This window comes from Engraulis encrasicolus, chromosome 15 (assembly GCF_034702125.1).
Source record: "Engraulis encrasicolus isolate BLACKSEA-1 chromosome 15, IST_EnEncr_1.0, whole genome shotgun sequence".
NCBI lineage: Eukaryota > Metazoa > Chordata > Actinopteri > Clupeiformes > Engraulidae > Engraulis > Engraulis encrasicolus.
This window is the reverse complement of record NC_085871.1, coordinates 42409457-42428637: the sequence shown is the minus strand read 5'-3', so window position 1 is coordinate 42428637 and position 19181 is coordinate 42409457. Positions and strand designations below refer to the sequence as shown.

Genomic DNA, 19181 nt, shown 5'->3' with positions numbered 1-19181 from the left:
GTTTTCAATGAAAGCGGGAGGCAGCGGGCAAACTTTTCACCTTCTATGAATCTCTTAGCGTGTTTCAAAATGCTTCAGAGTTAATTGGCTTGCTGTTTGGGTACAGACAACGAACCCCAATGGGTAATTTTAGCATTAGCTAGCACAGACGTTCATACATACACAAGTCATACGTTATAGTAATCCATTTTCTTTTTGTCCATCAACAATTACCCTAGGAACTGAGGTATACACATGGCCATGTTTGTTATTGTTTCCGAACAGACAGCTGACTGGTTTCAACACACATTTTTGCCGTGAGGTCAGTTTGCCACATGACTGCTGGAAACACTCTGTGCTCTGTAACCCATGTGGATCGCACTGTAAAATATCCCACTCCATGCAGCACATACTGTCTTCCTCCGTGGTCAGTGCAATACAATGTCCACATCTGCACCACCATGTCTCCACTCTGCGTGACCTACAGTATTTCACGTAAGTGAGTACAACCCTCACATTTTTGCATATTTGTGAGTATATCTTTTCATAGGAGAGCATTAAAGAAATTTCACTTTAGCACAATGATTAGTGACCTTTTGGCAACATATATGACTGCTTCAATTTCTTGTTCACTCAGAAAAAAAATCAAAATACAGTCATCAATTCTTTTAACATTGCCCACAAAGTGAGTACAGAGAAGAGGCCGTGTTGGCTCAAATTGTCTCAAAATTAAAAGGGATTAAAAGGGAGGTCATCGGTGTGCGTTACAACTAAGCCTTTGACTTCGATATTCGATATTCGAATATAAGTCGAATGTTAAGAAAATACGAGACATTCGAACGAATATTAATTGGCCATTAATATTCGAATCTGATATGGGTATTGCTTTTTTGGGTATTTCATTGTTGTTGATTAAAATCATTTCCTTGTAAACACTGCAATTCACAATTATTTTTTTCCATGGCTGGTTAATCACTACAGCTGTGTTGAGGAGAGTCGCGTGCGTGGCTCATCTCTCTGTGTTCCGTAGCAGGACACTTGCGGCAGGCAGTCTCCCCCAGAGTCCGCATAACAAGCAGATGAGTGCTGCAGAGTTCCATTCAAGTGAATGGCTACAGTTAATAAACAAAGCATCATCAAATTACTTTCTGGAGTTGTTGACGAGTTTCTGGAATTATGTGATTCAACCCACAAGTACCTGTGATTACGCCAAGAGTAAGATAATAACTTCTTGTTTTTTGGATTTGACCAAATTAGCTTCGTTGGTCTGGGTGTCAGATCAGGCAGACTGCAGGTGATGATTTTGTTAGCATGCTTTTAGCATGTTTTTTTAGCGCACTGCTAGTTTGTGTCATGTTCGTTTTTAGACGAGAGCAGTCATCTTACCTGGACATACAAACACTACCTAAATGTCCGTCATTAGTGATAGAAAATAAATACATATTTGTTGATTGGTGCTGTGTGCTCAATTCCCATGATTCCCATATGATCCAATTCAAATTTAACTTGGGCTACAAGTTTGACATGGCTGCTAGCTTTGCCATGTTTTAATCTGCATTCACACCTCTAAGTACCGTCTTCTTATATAAGTGCTGAACGATCGCTAAACAATAATGGCTGGTTGAATGCATGTTGTTAATGGGCCATTAGGCTACATCTCTGGTTGGAATAGCCTTTTACTAGTCACTGACTGGGGGAAAGAACAACTTCAGCTTGACATCAGGTCTAACTGGGGCAATTTTAATGGTAAAAAATATGGATAAATATTCGAATATATTCGAATATCGTTTTTAATTTAGAAACGAACTTCGACTATGATTTTGGGGCACAAGTCAAAGCCCTAGTTACAACCTTTCTCTACATTGAACTTTTAAATAGCTTAAATGGCTTAAATAGATTGGTGTGAGATTTGAATGCAGTCCTATGGAGAGTATCATGATCTGCTTCAGTAGTCACAGTGCATGTTGACATGCATGTTTCTTTTAGGTGTAATTCAGATGTCCAATGGTGACAGTAGTCATGCATCCCCAAACCATGTCAGTCCCACTACCATGCTTGAATTTTGAGAGGATACACTTTTTTTGTAAAACTCACTTGTTTACCACCACACCTGCTTGACACCATCTAAAGCAGATTTGTTCATCTTGGTCTCAAGAGAGATGAACAGACCAAAGATATGAATCACTGGAACCATGTAGTGTGGTCTCAAGAGACTCAAAATGTAAAAATTCAATGTAAAGAAAGGTTGTAATGCACACCGATGACCACCCTTTTAATCCCTTTTCATTTTGAGACGATTTGAGCCAACACGGCCCCTTCTCTGCCGGATTTTAATCTGGGGTGTACTCACTTTTGTGGGCAATGTTAAAACATTAATGGCTGTATTTTTTCTGTATTCTGAGTGAACAAGAAAGTTAAGCGGTCATATATGTTGCTAAAAGGTCACTAATCATTGTGTCAAAGTGACATTTCTTTAAAACTATCCTATGAAAAGGTATACTCACAAATCTGCAAAAATGTGAGGGTTGTACTCACTTACCTGACATACTGTAGCTCCTGTCTCGGGATCCTCGGTTTGAGCCATCCGCGCTGCATCTTGTGCCAACAACTCTTCATCTGTATACTTGGGTTCAAAAAGATAACCCCGATCGTCAAACTCTTCCATTCCAACATCAGAATCTGACAAACTATCCATCTCAAAATTGCAAACAGTATACTCCCTAAGGCGCCTCTCTCCTGCAGCTGAATAATGAGTGAATAGAGCTTGAAAGTCCCGCCCCCTAGTTCTGCATTTCATGGGACCTTAGCTGACCATCTAACAGCATGGTAGCAAGTAAATATCTTCTGATTCGAGTGATTACAGATGCTGTTTAAGCATATTTTATTCCGAGGCCGTCTGCATGAAAAATATAATAAAACACACCCTTCTAAATCGTTTGGTGTTTAGTACGATAAATTACACAAAAATATCAGAAACAACATATGTGAAGCCCGTGGCACAACTCGAAGTGGATCGAAATATCATTTTAATTGGATTACATGCTAAAATTTTCCGTTAAAAAACGCTGTGAGGTCCCATGAAATCGGAGGATGTGACGTCACTTTCAAGCTCTATGTGCGCCCCTTCCAGCAGTCATGTGACAAAAATGCGTGTTGAAACCAGTCAGCTGTCTGTTCGGAAACAATAACAAACATGGCCATGTGTATAGCTCAGTTCCTGGGGGTCGTTTTTGATGGACAAAAAGAAAATGGATTACTATAATATATGACTTCAGCGATCAATTTCTGTGGACCTCTGTGGAAGACAGAAGCTGAGAGAGGTAGGTGCGCCACATCTGAAATCTCCAAATGCATGAATGTCTGTGCTAGCTAATGCTAAAATTAACATTAGCTTCATAGATGGTGATCAGTCTGTCCGCTGCCACTCGCTTTAATTGAAAACGGCACAATTGAACAACTTTGCACAGCCCGCATGAAAATTTCTCATGGTTTTCCCTTTAGCCGAATTCCCTTGACCAGAATCAGACGGCACATGTTGCCAGATTAGCCAGAATTCCCCTTTAAAGGGGCAATTGCCGCACTCCGCCGATGCTTATTTGAGTCAATGAGTCAATAGTAAATGAATGATGACTCTCACAATCACTTCCATGGTCAGAGAACCCCAATAGGTGGACAGCTTTGTGACCCGATACTTCAGTTTGTGACACAAGCGCCGAAATCGGCGAAATCGGTCCTTAGACATTACTATTTTCAAAAAGTATGCGGGCCACTTCAAACTCAAGATGGTTGCCCATTTTTCCAAGGTGGCCAGCATACAGATATAAATTGGCAACTGAAACAATTGTTCAAATGGTGATACGGACACCAAACTTGGCACAGATACTCCTTAGATGAACCTCTTGCATGTGAGTGAATTCAAATTCATTCATTTACCAAGATGGCCACTGTATAGATGTGTCATAGGGAAATTAAGTTCAAGTAGTTATACAAGCACCAGATACTAGGTACAAAAACTCTTTAGACATAACTCTTGAAAAAGCATGCATGTCCCTTGAAATTCAATATGGCGACCCATTTTCCAAGATGACTGCTACAAATTCCTGTAGGAATACTGCAGGAGTAGGACTGTCATGGTTACCGGAGTAGGCGGTTACCGCGCTAAAAATGTTGACGGTGACAATAACCTTTTGAATTTCATAAGGCGGTGCTATCTTGGTGGGTTACCGTATCGTGCACCGTGAGCCTTTCTGGCGTCTGACGTTGCTCAAGGGTGCATTTTTTTCTAGCACCAAACAGCCTTAACATCTAAAAAAAAGTTCATGATCCCCGGCAGGTCACCGCACCACTTCTAATCATTATTCTCTCTAGAGTTCTACACACACCCCTTTTTAAGTGAATCCGCAAGTATCGTGCTCTCATGGGAATGAATGTGTTTGATCACCACAGCAACCAAAAAGAGTTCCTAATAAATTGTGTTTATAACTTTGGCCAAGTTGGCTCCAAGCAGAGATGTGCGTTCGCTATGAGACGTCCTCGATGCAGCTGAAGCCCACTCAGCTATCGATGTCCTTGTAAAACTACGATGGCTTTGTCCTTACTTAACCTTTTAAGCGCCAAAGTCGCAGAATTGCGACGGTACGTCATCATGAACAAAAGCGCATGTAGATCAAACCAGCGGTCTTAATAGTGTTCATCCTCCCTACCAGTAGTTGGCAGACATGCTACCCTTTCAAACAAGACTACGATTGCGTCATTTTGTAGTTCACAGAGTCTTTGGTGAAGCAGTAAAAGACGCGACCTGTGACGCGACCACAAAATGCGGAAGTAGCCACTTTGCGTCTTTGACTCGAGGCGTGCGAGTTGGGTTTGTGTTGTTATCAGTGAACTATCAGCGAGCTATTTCATCATGGCTAGTGAGAAGTTGAATCGTGATGAAGTTCTGAGCATGTTATTTGCCTATTCTGACTCCGAAGGACAGTTTGTATCTCACGAGGAGGATAATGATCGGACGAGCACTCTTTGTTTACCCTGGCGAAACTTTCGAAGGCAGTGATGCCGACATGCGAAGCAAGGATGTTCTCTAAGCACACACACACATTGAAACTCATTCGGTGACTTTATCCGATCTCAAGTGAGTCGGTGGTAGTGGCGAATGCAGTCGTAGTGTCCATACAGGTATTGGTGGAGGAATTAGGGGTGAGAGAAGTGGGTCTGGTATGTTAGCTTGCGCTCCCTCCATTCAGCCCCCGGTGATACGGGTAGCCACCTATCCGGACGCAAACGCAATAATCCTGGGATCAGACAAACACTGTTCACCAAGCAGCACACACGCACTCATTCTGTCCCTCTTTCTGACTTCTACTGGGTGGATGGCAGCGGCTAACGTGGCCATATCTCCGTATGGAGAGGTTTTGGTAATAGAACGCACGGTGAAGAGAAGACGCATAGGCAACCCTAAAAACATGAATGTTTTAGACTCGTTGTTGACAATCAGACTGGTCACAGCATTTTGACTGTCTTTGTAAGAGTTATACAAATCAGTAAAACAGCAAATAAAGACGAAAGAGGTGGCGATATATTTCTCTCAAACGGGGGAGAGGGTGGAAGGGCGCTGCGCTCTCCATGCGAGGGGGCGGGGATTGTGTTCCTGATCGGCTTCAGGTGTCAGGCTATAACGTAGCCTAATTACGTTGGACACAATACTATGGACATAATACTTGTGATTTCATACCCATTATGTTGACAGTTTGCCCATTAGTTTTGTGAAATGTAAGTGACAAACTGTAGAAGTCACTGAGCTAGAGTGTGCCATGATCAACCATTTTACTGCCTATACAGCGCCTGCTCCAAAGGCCATAGTAGGCTATACAGATGTAAAAATAGGCATAAATATGAATTGAATAGGCCTATGTGTGTGCTGACCCTTTCTGTGAAAGTTTCACAAGCTAAAAAGGTACAGGTTACAGATACAAACATGTTCGGCCCTCCAGGCAAAAGTAGTAATTGTTGCATTATATATTTCAATATTATTGCATTATATTATTGCAATATTACAATATATAATATATATATTCTGCCTAAAACTATTTATTTCCTTGACCATAGTGTATGTGCACTACGTGATAGTAATGGAATGTCAAATATTGCTAAATAAATTCAATAATCTATTGAAAATTATCAATATTTTCCAAAAATTATTAAAAATTCAAAATGGCCGCCACAATATGACGTCATAATATGCAAATTAGGTATGCATATTTACTCCCAAAATAATCTTGGGGTCATCCCCAATATTTGTCTAATTGACAGTCAAGCTCTATCTGTTACCAGTGTCAAGCCACAGTCATTTGAATTCATCATGCCAACATTCAGCTTTTTTGAAAAATAAATTGTGGCGCTTAAAGGGTTAAATGTACAAACGTGGGTTTGATTCAGCAAACACAACAAAGAGGGGCTGAATGGATGATATTTAGTGGTATTTAGTGGTATTTAGTGGTATTTAGTAGTATTTAGTTTTAGCTCTAAGTTGAACTGCCGCCATCACTGCCCATGGCATGCATGCTTGGACACTTCAGGCTCCGCCTCGTAGGAAAGGCTATCAAAAATAAAGTAACATATTGCCAGCTGTGTTGTTGACCGCGAAAATACATCGAAGAGGTTCTTAAATTATGTTCAGACTTAGCTCCAGTTGTGGCTGTTGATAAGGTCTACCAAAGATTCCAAGGCACATTGCTGGTGAAGTTAAAAAGCCTTTAATTAAATGGGCTGACTCGTTGCGACTTCTGTCTTCTTCAGAGCTAAGTTTGACCATAATTTAAGAAACTTTATCTCCTTGAGCCAAAGAGCACCTGCTAAAGAGGCAAAAGTGAAGCAGCACTCCTCCATGATCAACAATCCCCAGTGAACAGTTGATTTTTTTAGCATATACATCGAAGAGGGTCTGACGTTTTTAACTTTAGTGTAATGTTAGTCGGATGTGAAAACAGAATTATTTCCTTGTGTAGCCATCCAACCTCAGACGCTCTTTGGTGAGCTGCACTTACATCAGCTGCAGCGGCACAGACCAAAGTAATACATCTCGTTTACAAAAATAAATAATACAAATAGGCCTGTATGGTTTTGAGTCTGAAAGACATTAAAGATGGCTTGAACTTTTGATATCAAGCGTTTTAGGCTGTAGCAATCAGCTGGCCACTTGGGATTCGAGTCTAGGGGACTGCAAGAAACTCAAGGTTGCCAGATAACTCATCCCACCCAAACTGTCTGGTGTTCAGGATAGAAACAAGACAGTATTGGATTAGCCTGGGAACTCCCATACTGCCTTTAGTTCTACACAATCGTTTCGATCTGAAAGACACACTTGTGATTAGGTCTGGTGTTAACCAGGCAAGTATTGGATGGGGTTTTGTGTAGAATTGGCGTATCATTTTTGACAGTCAGTTCAAACTGTGCAAGATGTTGTGCCTCCAGGCATTTTGAGCATTTTTTGGGCTGGAAATAATCAGTCACATCTGGCAACCCTGAAATGCTTCAGTAATTTAAAAAATTTAAAAAAATTACAGCGATAATACCGTACACCGTGAAAATTTTGGTCACAATAACCGTGAGCTTAAATTGTCATACCGTGACAGCCCTATGCAGGAGATACTAGAACAATTGTTCAAATAGAGATGTGGGCACTAAACTTGTTCCAAATACAGTACTCTTAAGACACAACTCTGATGTTAAGGTGTATGGGCCATTTGAAATTCAAGATGGCCGCCCGTTCTCCTACTGTAGTATATGGGACTACATGTCCCATGATCACCCAGTGTTTGGACATCCTATGGGGCACCTAAGTCACGCCCTCTACTTCCTGGTTCATGGGGCAGAGGGAGTCAAAAAATGATTACTGGGCTTGAAAATGAGTGATTTTTGGATTTGTGGTGCATAGGTGGAGGTCCAAGGTTTGGATTGGTGTCAAAAAAGCACTCGTTTTCAAGCCCAGAAATTATTTTTTGACTTCCCCTGCCCCATGAACCAGGAAGTAGAGGGCGTGACTTAGGTGCCCCATGGGACTTGGGGTTGGACCTCAGGGGCTTGTGGGCTTGTGGGTAGTTATTATAAGTTCGTAACAGGTTACTGCACACACAGATTTGATGACTTATTCAGCTGTCGTCGCGTCCGTCATTCACTGCACAACACCGGGACTTGACTCCTACTGCAGTAGGTGTAATAATACAATCTCATTCTCGTGACAGCTGAAATTGCTCTTTGTTTAAAGTATAATAGCTACAGGTCTTCTGGTATGTTTGCTGCCCTGCGTCTTATAGTCGCGTGGGTCTGCCCATTGTTGCAGTGGCAACATTCTATTAAGTGACTAGATTCCACAAGGCTTGGAGGGGGGGCACTGTTGCGTCGAATGGAATTCGCCCGGAACTTCTGGGTCATGACAGTACCATGTTGGATGCATGCATCACACTATGAACCATTGTTTCAGTTATCGACGGATCCATTACTGGTCTGTAAAGTAGCCATGTTGGGAAATGGGTGGCCATCTTGAATTTCAAGTGGAATGTCTACTTTTTCAAAGGAGTTATTTCAACATTTTTTTTTTTTACCAAGTTTGGCGCTAGTATCACTGTATGTATTTCCTGCAGTACATGTGTTTGTGGGGCCATTTTGGAAAATGAGCATCAATCTTGTATTTCAATTGACCCACATCCTTTTGTCACGTTTAAGGAGTGTTTGTACCAAGGTTGATGCTTGCATTTTGCTCACTATTTTGAACAAATGTTTCATTCACCATTTACCCACATTTGTGCGATCGGTTAAAGGGGTATGCCACTATTTTGGGGCTTAACCCTCAGAACTCTAGCGGCACGGATCCGTGCCGCTTTTGACATGTTGAACATTGACGTAATTAAAACAAAAACATCACATAACTGGAAGTCCAACCCATGTTTTTCGAAAACCAGACATCTCAACCATCATTTTGATACCTCATGTGTGGGTATCTGCTATACAACTAACAGAGACATTGCTTTTAAAAATGTGTTTTAATATTTTGTTTACTTTGACCGGAATGCTGTTGGAATGACGCAACTTTGAAGTCGCGGCAAAAATCCTGCTCGATCATGATCATTATTCTCCGTCAAAATAACAGAAAATAACCAGCAGCAAATGTAATTAACTTTGTAACTATGGTTTTCATTGGTTTTAGAAATCTCTGATCTCTAAAATACAGGGATAAAACATTCAGATAAACCAGGAAGTGGTCGATCGACCGGATGTTGTTTTGTGATCAGGTGTTGCGTTTCCAGGGAGCACAGTAAACCGGGGGAAGTGCCGTGGTAGTGGCATATTTTTTAGTGTTCACGGGTTATTGCTGAAGGAAAATTACAAGAAGAGTCCTCATTTCAAGGTGTTTCATGGACGTATTGGGATGTGGATGTTGACAAAGTCGGACGACATGAAAGTTGACACGAGAAGTTGGAGTGAAGATGAGATGCTGCGACCTGCCTACTCTTGCTGCTATGCTGCTGCCGCTGCTGTTGTTGCATCCATAGAAAGTAAGTTTGGCTGCTAAAATGTTTTGATATGTGTTGAACAGACATGCAATTGCCTGCAATTGTCCCTTCATATTTGAAAAATGAATCCCTGGCGCTTGGAAGACATACAATCTCATGCACATCGTACCTAATTAGGTGGACGCCAGATGTAAACAAACAGAGGGGGTGTGCACACTCATGAGTGACAATCATGTTGAGTTTTGTAGAAGTAGGCAAATAGATGTGAGATTGGCATATTACTAACGGTGTTGGACTAGATGTAGTTTCTTTTCTTGAGGTCTTTGTAGTGGGTCATGTTGGTTTTTTTTATGTTTGAAGTGGTTATATTAGCCTGACTTCTGAAATGACTGCATGGAATGACTTGTCCTATGCTTTCTTACAGTAGGCTGCTGACCTCAGAAATAATTCATGGCGTTGTGAATCTTTTTATGTATTTATTTGCACTCCTGTAGTAATTTACTGTCATGAAAGCTAGATTGTGACTTAACTTTTTCCCTCTCTCAGTTGGCTGTTACAGATTTATTGACCAGATAAGTGGAAGTTCCCACTGATGTAGACCCAGTGTAAGTAGCTGGCATTGTTTCATGTGTTTAGGGCTATGCCAGGTTTGACACAATATTTGCATTTAGTGATATTTAATATTTGTTGTGACATTTAATCTCATCTAAATCTCATCATGTTTTGAACAGTGTTGGGTAGCCAGCCACCTATGCACGTTGATGAAGCCAGCAGCGGGCACCTATTGGGATGGACCCAGGAGGAGGATGACCCAATAGGGTGAGTTGCTGAGCTGATGTCACACATATGCTGTAGATTATTGTTTTATGTATGGATGCACGATGTGAAAAATTTCGGCCGATACCGATATCCGATGTTGATATTGCGGTTTTGGCCGATAACCGATATTAACCGATACCGATGTGTGTGTGTGTGTTTTTTTTTAAGAGTTAACATTTAATACAGACTGACAATGATGCAAACAAACTGATTTTTTGAATGTCCTCTTATTTCAAAAAACACTTTTTAACTCCCTGTGATAAAATTAGATTAAAAATAGAGATAAACTAGAACACAAACAATAAAAGTCACCGTCAAATCCAATCTTTTAGAACCGTAACATATAAAAAAGCCATTGGCGTTAACATCGGCCCAGTTTTACCCATCGGACCGATGTCCGATATGTTGAGAAATGTCAAATATCGGCCGATACCGATACATCTGGCCGATACATCGTGCATCCCTAGTTTTATGTGTGTGGGAAATAATTAAATGTTTGTTTACATTGTACAGATGAAAGTTCAGCCCACTCACTGTTGACACCAGTGACACACAGATTGACCAGATCTCATGGACGTACCCCCTGATGCAGACCCAGTGTAAGTATACATGCTGGCACTGTTTTGTTTATTTAGGCTATGCACTGTTTCATGTGCTTAGGCTATGCCAGGTTTAACACAGCATTTGCTTTTAGTGATAAGTAGCCTAATGAATATTTTGTGTAATATTTATTCTCATTTAAATCTCATCATGTTTTTGAACAGCGTTGGGTAGCCACCCTTGCACGTTGACACAGCCAGCAGCGAGCACCCAGGGCGATGGACGCAGGAGTGGATGATGACCCAATAGGGTGAGTTGCTGAGCTAATGTCACACACATATAGATAATTGTTTTAGGTGTATGGGAAATAACTAAACATATTTTTAAAAATCATACAGATGCAAATTCAGCCCACTCACTGTTGACACCAATGAGGGAACAAGAAAGGCTAGGCAACCCCATCTTTTGACAACGGTCTCCACCGGTGTATTTCTAAAAATGTCAATATATCTGCTATATTGTAACAATGTATTCTTTTAAAAGATTATATGAGACATTTAAAATGTTTTTAAACAAATTCTTACTTATCCTTTCTATCTGTAAATAATCTTGAACATATACAGAATGTAGCCTATGTCAACCAAACTGCATGAATTGCATAATCACAAAATTGTATTATTTCAAAAGCGCCTATGAGTGTATGGCTACTTTATGACAGGATTGCATATTTGTGAATATTTTATTGTACATTTTAATGGGATTTTGTCCAAAGAAGTGCTTATTAGTCTTTTAGTTTCTAAATAACCCCAAACATTGTTGTTAGACTGTGTAACAGCCCCTCCTACCACATGAATGGCCTGTCTCAAATTCAAAAACGCCTATAATATATAGCTGCTATATGATCATATATGTTTGTTTTATAGGATTATATTGGTCATTTCAATGGAATGTGTTAAAATGTATGCTTATTGATCATTTTAATGTGAAAGTTGGCCTGAATTTGTGTGTTGGGATGTATCATAGTCCTCTACTCTCATGAGTTACACAGCAAACACCATAAAATCGCCTATATTGTACTGCACTATAGTGGCAATATTTTTTTTGATGCTTTGTTGTAGACAATGACATGTTATTTCATTTGTTACAGAACATATGTGATTACAATTTTAGCCAATAAAAAGGTTTTAATCTGTATGTTTGGTATTGTTCATACTCCTTTATTGTGAAAAAACTAAATCGGATTTTTGTATTTTTTTCATTATTTTTACTCTGTCATGTTTATATAATAGGTTTAATTCCATCACATTGCCTAGCTTCTGCTGAATAAAATGATATAAAACACTTGATAGTACACCTCCCTGAAGCCCTCATACATGTATTCTAAGGCAGATACGTGAAAAGTCACAAAAAACGCTCGGAGTTCTAAGGGTTAATACAGTTAAAATTGTTGGCTGGGGTTTATAAAGGTGGTAAAGTGTCTTATTTTACATGTTAAGCATTGTCTTGCTGTAAGACAAGTTAAAAGAGGGAGTACGTCGCTAAGCTAGTGAAAGTCAATGGATCCTTGTAGCATTGCTACACGCTACACGGATCCATTGACTTTCACTAGCTTAGCGACATACTCCCTCTTTTAACTTGTCTTAAAACAAGACAACGGCTTACATGAAAAATAAGACACTTTATCACCTATATAAACCCTGGCCAACGATTTTAACTGCATTAAGCCCCAAAATAGTGGCATACCCCTTTAAGGATTTTACCATTACGGAACTGACAAAAGCACCAGACTTAACAAGGTGATTCTTTGGGGTATATGCTGTAATTCTAGCCTAGGACCCCTCAGAAAATAACTTTCTAACATGTCATATAAAATATGCATTACATTGTTGTTACATTACATTCTACTGACTGTGCCCAATTCTCTCCTATCTCCTTACAGACATGCGTACAAATGTTGTCTAAAGAAGAAATGAATATATACTGTATTGTGCAGCTTTGTATCCTAAGAAATGTTTTCAAAAAAGTATTTGTGAGTGTGTGTGTGCCTTTTCTCAAGTCTCAAGTGGCCCAGCAAGTGACATACATGAGGAGAAGGGCATGGATGATGGTGTGGGTGTGTGTGTGTGTGTGTGTGTGTGTGGGGGGGGGGGGGGGGGGGGGGGGGGGGGGGGGGGGTTTAAGTGGGGGTCGGGTGTAGGGGGAGATGGGATGACTAAAGCCTAATTTATGCTTACGACGCCCGTCATGTGTCTGTGTGCGACCACGCCCCCCTGCACAGAGGCTCTGCGCCCGTCGTGGAGTGCCTAAAAAAAATCCTGACTATCCGTCGGACGGACGCATTGGACGCAGACAAAAACCGTTGTGATTGGTCGTCTCGCTACTTTCTAGTTCTCGTGGCAGTGCAGTGCCGGTAGTTTGCAAGAGCAAAGCTGTATTCTGTGAAATACAATATCAATGCTTTCTTTCTAGCTTGTGTATTGAGGCTACAAGCTAACTAACAAACAAACAATGCATCAGTGAAACACTTGCGGCACAATGCCTGCAGTCTGACTACCGTCGCCTGTTGTTCTCCTGCACACCGAATGTGAACACACATGGGCAGAGTCGAATGTTTCCATGCTTGCTTTTTCTGCATGAAAAAAGACTGGGTATGTCAAATAATGATATCAGTACATTTCATTTACATTTTGTGTGAAAATACATACGTAGCTAACTGAGCTAGAAAGCAACATTGCTTTCATCAATCATCTTGTCATCACAATGACAGCAGAGGTTGGCAATTTCAGGCCCGGGGGAAACATGCGGCCCGCTGAGCCATTTCATGTGACCCACAGAGTCTTAACATCAAAGACAACTTTCAAATCCAAATATTGCGCTCAACAATCTTAAAATGGCTACCTAAATCAAGGGTCTTGCGATTAACTAATTTCATGGGCTACACCTAAATACATTATAATTTATAATGAGTTACAATGTGTAGGAATGTCAAAGCTGAGAAGTTGTGTCAGGCAGCATACACTTATTTCTTATAATTGACACCGACAAGTTGCCTGCGACATCTGGCCGTTCGGTCAGTATTTTACACACTATATGACCCTTAAGGCAAAATAATTGCCCACCCCTGCATTACAGATTAATCAATACGGTATGCTGTAGTCAGTTCAAATGAAATGTAGGAAATGGTTTCTAAATATGTACAGTAAGTAGGCAGAGGTAAATTGTATTTTTCCTGAATTAGTTTCCTGTATTGGGTAGCTCAGAATCATGGTACTTTAATTGGTAACAAAAGCCAACGGCTCATGGACAACATGTACTGTAGGTCTTTGCTACCCTTGCCCAAAGGATAAACATATAAAACGGCAATTCTTATATGGCATATAATAGTGTTCATTACTCATTTTCTTCACATGCAAGGCACACATACACATTCCATGCATTTCAGCATATGAACATTGCTTATTTACTATAGTTTATTTGGTGCACACTATAAAAGTGGTTCATTTATTTTACAAATCAGCATACCGTTTCCTTTGTAATGGCCTTATTGAGGTAGATCATCCAAGCTGTCACTGACACTGTAACTAAGTTATATGTATATGGATTATTCACTTGATTGATATGAAAATGGAATATTTCAGTTGGGCTCCTAGGCTTAACCCTTTAGGCGCCACAATTCTTTTTCAGAAAAGCTGAATTTTGCCATGACAAATTCAAATGACTGTGGTTTGACAGTGGTAATAGATAGAGCTTAGACAAATTAGACAAATATTGGGGATGACCCCAAGATTATTTTGGGGGTAAATATGATACCTAATTAACATATTATGACATCATATGGTGGCGGCCATTTTGAATTTTTAATTAGTATCGGAAAATATTGATAATTTTCCATAGATTATAGTATTTATTTTAGGAATAATGGGCATTCCATTACTATCATGTAGAACAAATGCCTGGTCTTTGTGCAGTGGCAGCAAAATAATCCTAGTTGATCAGGGCATTGCAGTGAGTGACTGAATGTTACAGATTGTCACTTATATTTCACAAAACTAATGGGCAATAGCCTATATCAAGATAATGGGCATGAAAACATGTATAATGGGAGACCCTAATGAAATCAGTTTCAGGAAAGGGGGGAGAGGCGCGGGCCAAATCACCACCACCTTGACTAATCAAATTGCTTAGGCTACTATTCATCTTGGCATTGTCCTTCTTTGCTGTTAGTAGGCCCTAGCATGTTTACAGACAGAAGTAGAAGCTGCACGTAGGCTAATTATGTTATATTAGTAACACCTGAAGCCGATGAGAAAGACAGCACCTCTGCCATCCCCCCTCGCGTGGAGAGCGCAGAGATATTCCTCTCCTCCCGTTTGAGGGAAATATCGGCACCACTTTCGTTTTTATTTTGCTGTTTTAGTGATTAGTATAACTCTTACAAAGAAAGTCCATCCACTGTGACCAGTCTGATTTTCAACACCGAGTCTAAAACGTTCATGTGGTCACTCACGTTTTTTCTCATGCCTTATATAGACACTGAACTACAAAATTACGTAATCTTGGGCTTGTTTGAAAAGATAACATGTCTGCCAACTACTGGTAGGATGACTGAACACCATTAAGACTGTTGGTTTTATCTACAGACGGTTTTGTTGATGATGACGTATCGTTGCAATTCTGCGACTTTGGTGGTTAGAGGGTTAAATCATTGAGGAGGACCTAAGGAGCATCATGCAAAGTTTCACGCTTTTGTCAGCTCCGTAACGGTAATGCCCTTTTTCTCCTGTAACCGACCGCACTTTATGTATGATGGCTCCCTAGGGAAATGGGCGGCATACCTGTCAACATGGAGCAACCAAAATTCGGGGAAATTCCCATATTTTAAGCCAAAATTCTGGAAATTTTCTATAGACCAAATCCTGACAGTCAACGGGACGAAATAGATGGGTCGGATAGAGCGTTCTACTCTGCTTTTCACAACAGTCCGCGTGCAAAGACAGTCTGTCTAAAATCCCCAGCGCACGTTTTAAATGATGAGCATGCAGAGTGAAAAACAATGAAATATCAGTTTCCCCTTGTTTTGTTACTGTCTGGGGCTCGTGCAAAACTTCGTGCTGATGCAGGTTGTGTTGTGATTACGTTAATCATGATGCGCTGTTCCGAGTCTGTATGAACAGCGTTAACTGACAGCTTCCGAGGCAGAGCGCACAAACGCTACGGCGGTCGAGGGTGACAGCTCGTAGTTTTAAGAAACTTGGTGTGGCATCTGGCTTAAAATCTACTGGCAGGTAGCTTGATAAGCAAGACCCTCTCCTCCTTCAAGAGAGGGTGTGGCTTGTCGCTAACTGACAGGGCCATGAGGATAATTAGCCTACTGGACCGACAGTGTTTTTTGATAATGTGAAAAATCGGGATATTTTCGGGAAAAATGTCAAATCGGGAAGAAAGCGGGAAATGAGTCACAATTAGGGATTTCCCGGGAAATTAGGGATGGTTGATGGGTATGATGGGCGGCCATTTTGGATTTCAAGTGGCCTGCATGTCTTTTCAAAAGAAGTATGTCTAAGGATTATCTATGACAAAAAAGGGTCTAAGATGCCCAGGTACAAATGTAACTCTTGACAGAGCGACGCAAACAAGTGTTGTGGGAAGCGCTTTGCATACGATGAGACAGGCCTGCCACGGGCACCGCGCAAACTACGTAACCCTACATTGTGCCTCTTTCTTTCTAGACTAAAGTAACAATACTGATGCAGACAAACCATGTAACTGTGAACTGTAGACAATGAATAAACTCATTACCCAAAACAAAGTATCTTAACCCACCCCACTACAAAAATGCATAAACTGCAGTAACATACCTTTGGTGTCATCAATAAACTTTGCCTCTATTGTAGAGGTGTCTTCTTTCAGGCTGATGTAGTGTTCCGCCTCTTTAAGAGGGGTCTTTCGCCTTCGTGTTAATGACACTGTAACATGTACAACAAGAACAACAATAGTAAATGATCTTTAACAAGACACACTAACAAGGCAGTGACAACATCTGCATGCATAGCAAACACAGCCTTCTTGTGGCTGTGGGCCTGGTTGCTGGGAAGAGAAGTTGTGTATCTTCTGAGGCCCTTTTTACACCAAGGCACGCATGGGTGCAGACATGTGGATGTCTGGGCAATTTCAAACGCATGAAAACGGAGTATTCCTTTCACACCGCCTGTGTGGACACCCGGACACCCACTCACCCCTGTGCATGGGCTGGAAAATAGAAAAGTAGTCTATTTTTCTGCATGGTCTTGAGCGTCTGTGCATGCTGTCAATGGCCCAATCACACATTTAATTTGGCCACTATTCGAATTTTATTCGAAAATCGAGAAAAAAGACGTACGTTTGCTGACTTAAGACTCCCACCGTCATCATTTGAAAACGTGTAAATTCCGCCGACGAATCATTATAAAGACTTTAATACTTCTTTAGTAAGTGTGGCATTCCATTCACAGTACGAGGGGGAGCAATTACAAGACGATGTTGTGTAGAGCGTACACCTCTGAAGGTCCAGCACAGCAGGTTCACTGTGTGATAGAGGTGGCGACACCGACACCGGTGTCCGTGACGTGAGATATTTCTCATTCCCTTCCCCTCCTTCCATTCTCGTGGCACGGCCAGGAGAATCGTTAAAATAAAATAAACCCCACTGAAGAACATTGTGTTGTTCGCTAGTTGGGCTGCATTAGTTAGCTATTGACATTGTTGACATTATCTCGATTCGCTCAGCTACAAGGGTGACTTTTACTTTGGAAAAGTTTGTTTTCCAAATCCGAAGCAACTTCATATGAAATGAATCCCAAATAGTTGCAGATTACAGTTCATGTAATGAGCTAGACAAAATCGCCTCAGCTAAGAGAACCATGTTTACTTCGCTTGTTAGCTTATTATTAGCGTTAGAGATACTGGAATAACCTGCTGTTGACACGGACATTGGCTAACAGCTACAAGGGTAGCTTACCTTGCAAAAGTTTACGCTGGCCAAATCAGGCGCAAACTGATGTGACATTATTCCCGAATATTTGCAGATGACGGTCCATGTTTACAAAACCATCACCGATAGCAGATTTAAAGTGTCAACGATTTATTTATGAATGCCCAATGCCCATTCCTGAAATGCACGAGATGCGTGGCTTCTCCCTGGCTGTGTGTGTGTCGTGTCGGCGGGGGCGGGACGCTTTCAGACACACTCGCCTTACGTGTTGGAAATGAAAGATGAGCATCGTATCTAGAACTACCAGAGACATTAGAATACAGGGGAGCTACTAGGTTAATTTAATGTAACCCTGCAGTAAAATGCCACTTACGCCCCTCTGGCTCCAAACCCCCTCGCTATGGTATAGTCCGCATGGAAGCTAGTCAGTTAGTTATCACTGCAACTTCTGGCTAGCACATGATGTGAAAGCAGTGGATTTCTGATCGAAACAAATGTAAACAGATATGTAAACACTAGGCCTAAGTAGATTACGTAACTATTTGAGTGAAGACAGTTGTAGGCCTATATTTCACTTACTTTCTGTCGAGAAGGCTGGTGGTGGTCAGTCGCTGAGAGGTGGTCTCGCAAGCAATCCATGCAGCAATGCTCTGAGTGAAATGAGGCTTATGCATCAGCATAAGAACTCTTGCCGTCCAACGTTCCATTTTCGAACTGTTGTGTATGCCTGTGTATGGAATTGCGCGGGAATGTGTATAGGCTGCAGTTGCATTACTGGGTCGATAGGGGGCAAAGTTCCGTACAACTCCACACACAGAAATGTCAGGTAGGGGGTTGTGAGGACATTTTACAAAAAGCTGCTGGGGGGTCATTTGGAACTCAGAAAAGGGTGTTATAATGTTATGTTTACCAGCACATCGTAGGGGGTTATAAGGACATTTTACAAAAAGGTGCTGGGGGGTCATTTGGAAGTCAGAAAATGGTGTTATAATTTTATGTTTACAAGGACGTTTTCATGTCCTGATAAATATCGCCGTCCTTACAATGCTGGTGAAAAGTCAGGAAAATGTCCTGCTATACCACCGCCGCCCGCACACACACACACACACACACACACACACACACACACACACACACACACACACACACACACAGACAAGCTTGCACGCACACACATACACAGACTCACACACAGAAAGACTCACACACAGACTCACACATGCGGGGGCGCACACACACACACACACACACACACACACACACACACACACACACACACACACACACACACACACACACGCTCGCACACACACACACACACACACACACACACACACACACACACACGCACGCACACACACACA

The 19181-nt window shown here is 41.3% G+C and overlaps 2 protein-coding genes across 2 annotated transcripts in view; one reads left to right on the top strand and one right to left on the bottom strand.

Moving 5' to 3' along the window:
* LOC134464758 (uncharacterized) overlaps positions 1–18577 on the bottom strand; it is a 47531-nt gene extending 28954 nt beyond the window's left edge. The window contains exons 1-2 of the mRNA XM_063218104.1: positions 18397–18577; positions 16706–16813 (exon numbers count right to left, since the gene is read on the bottom strand). Coding sequence (XP_063074174.1) covers positions 16706–16813; position 18397 — 109 coding nt within the window. The 5' untranslated portion in view covers positions 18398–18577. The remainder of the gene's footprint in view (positions 1–16705; positions 16814–18396) is intronic.
* Positions 1–19181, top strand: part of kcnd2 (potassium voltage-gated channel, Shal-related subfamily, member 2) — a 462331-nt gene that overhangs the window by 184049 nt on the left and 259101 nt on the right. The window lies entirely within an intron of this gene.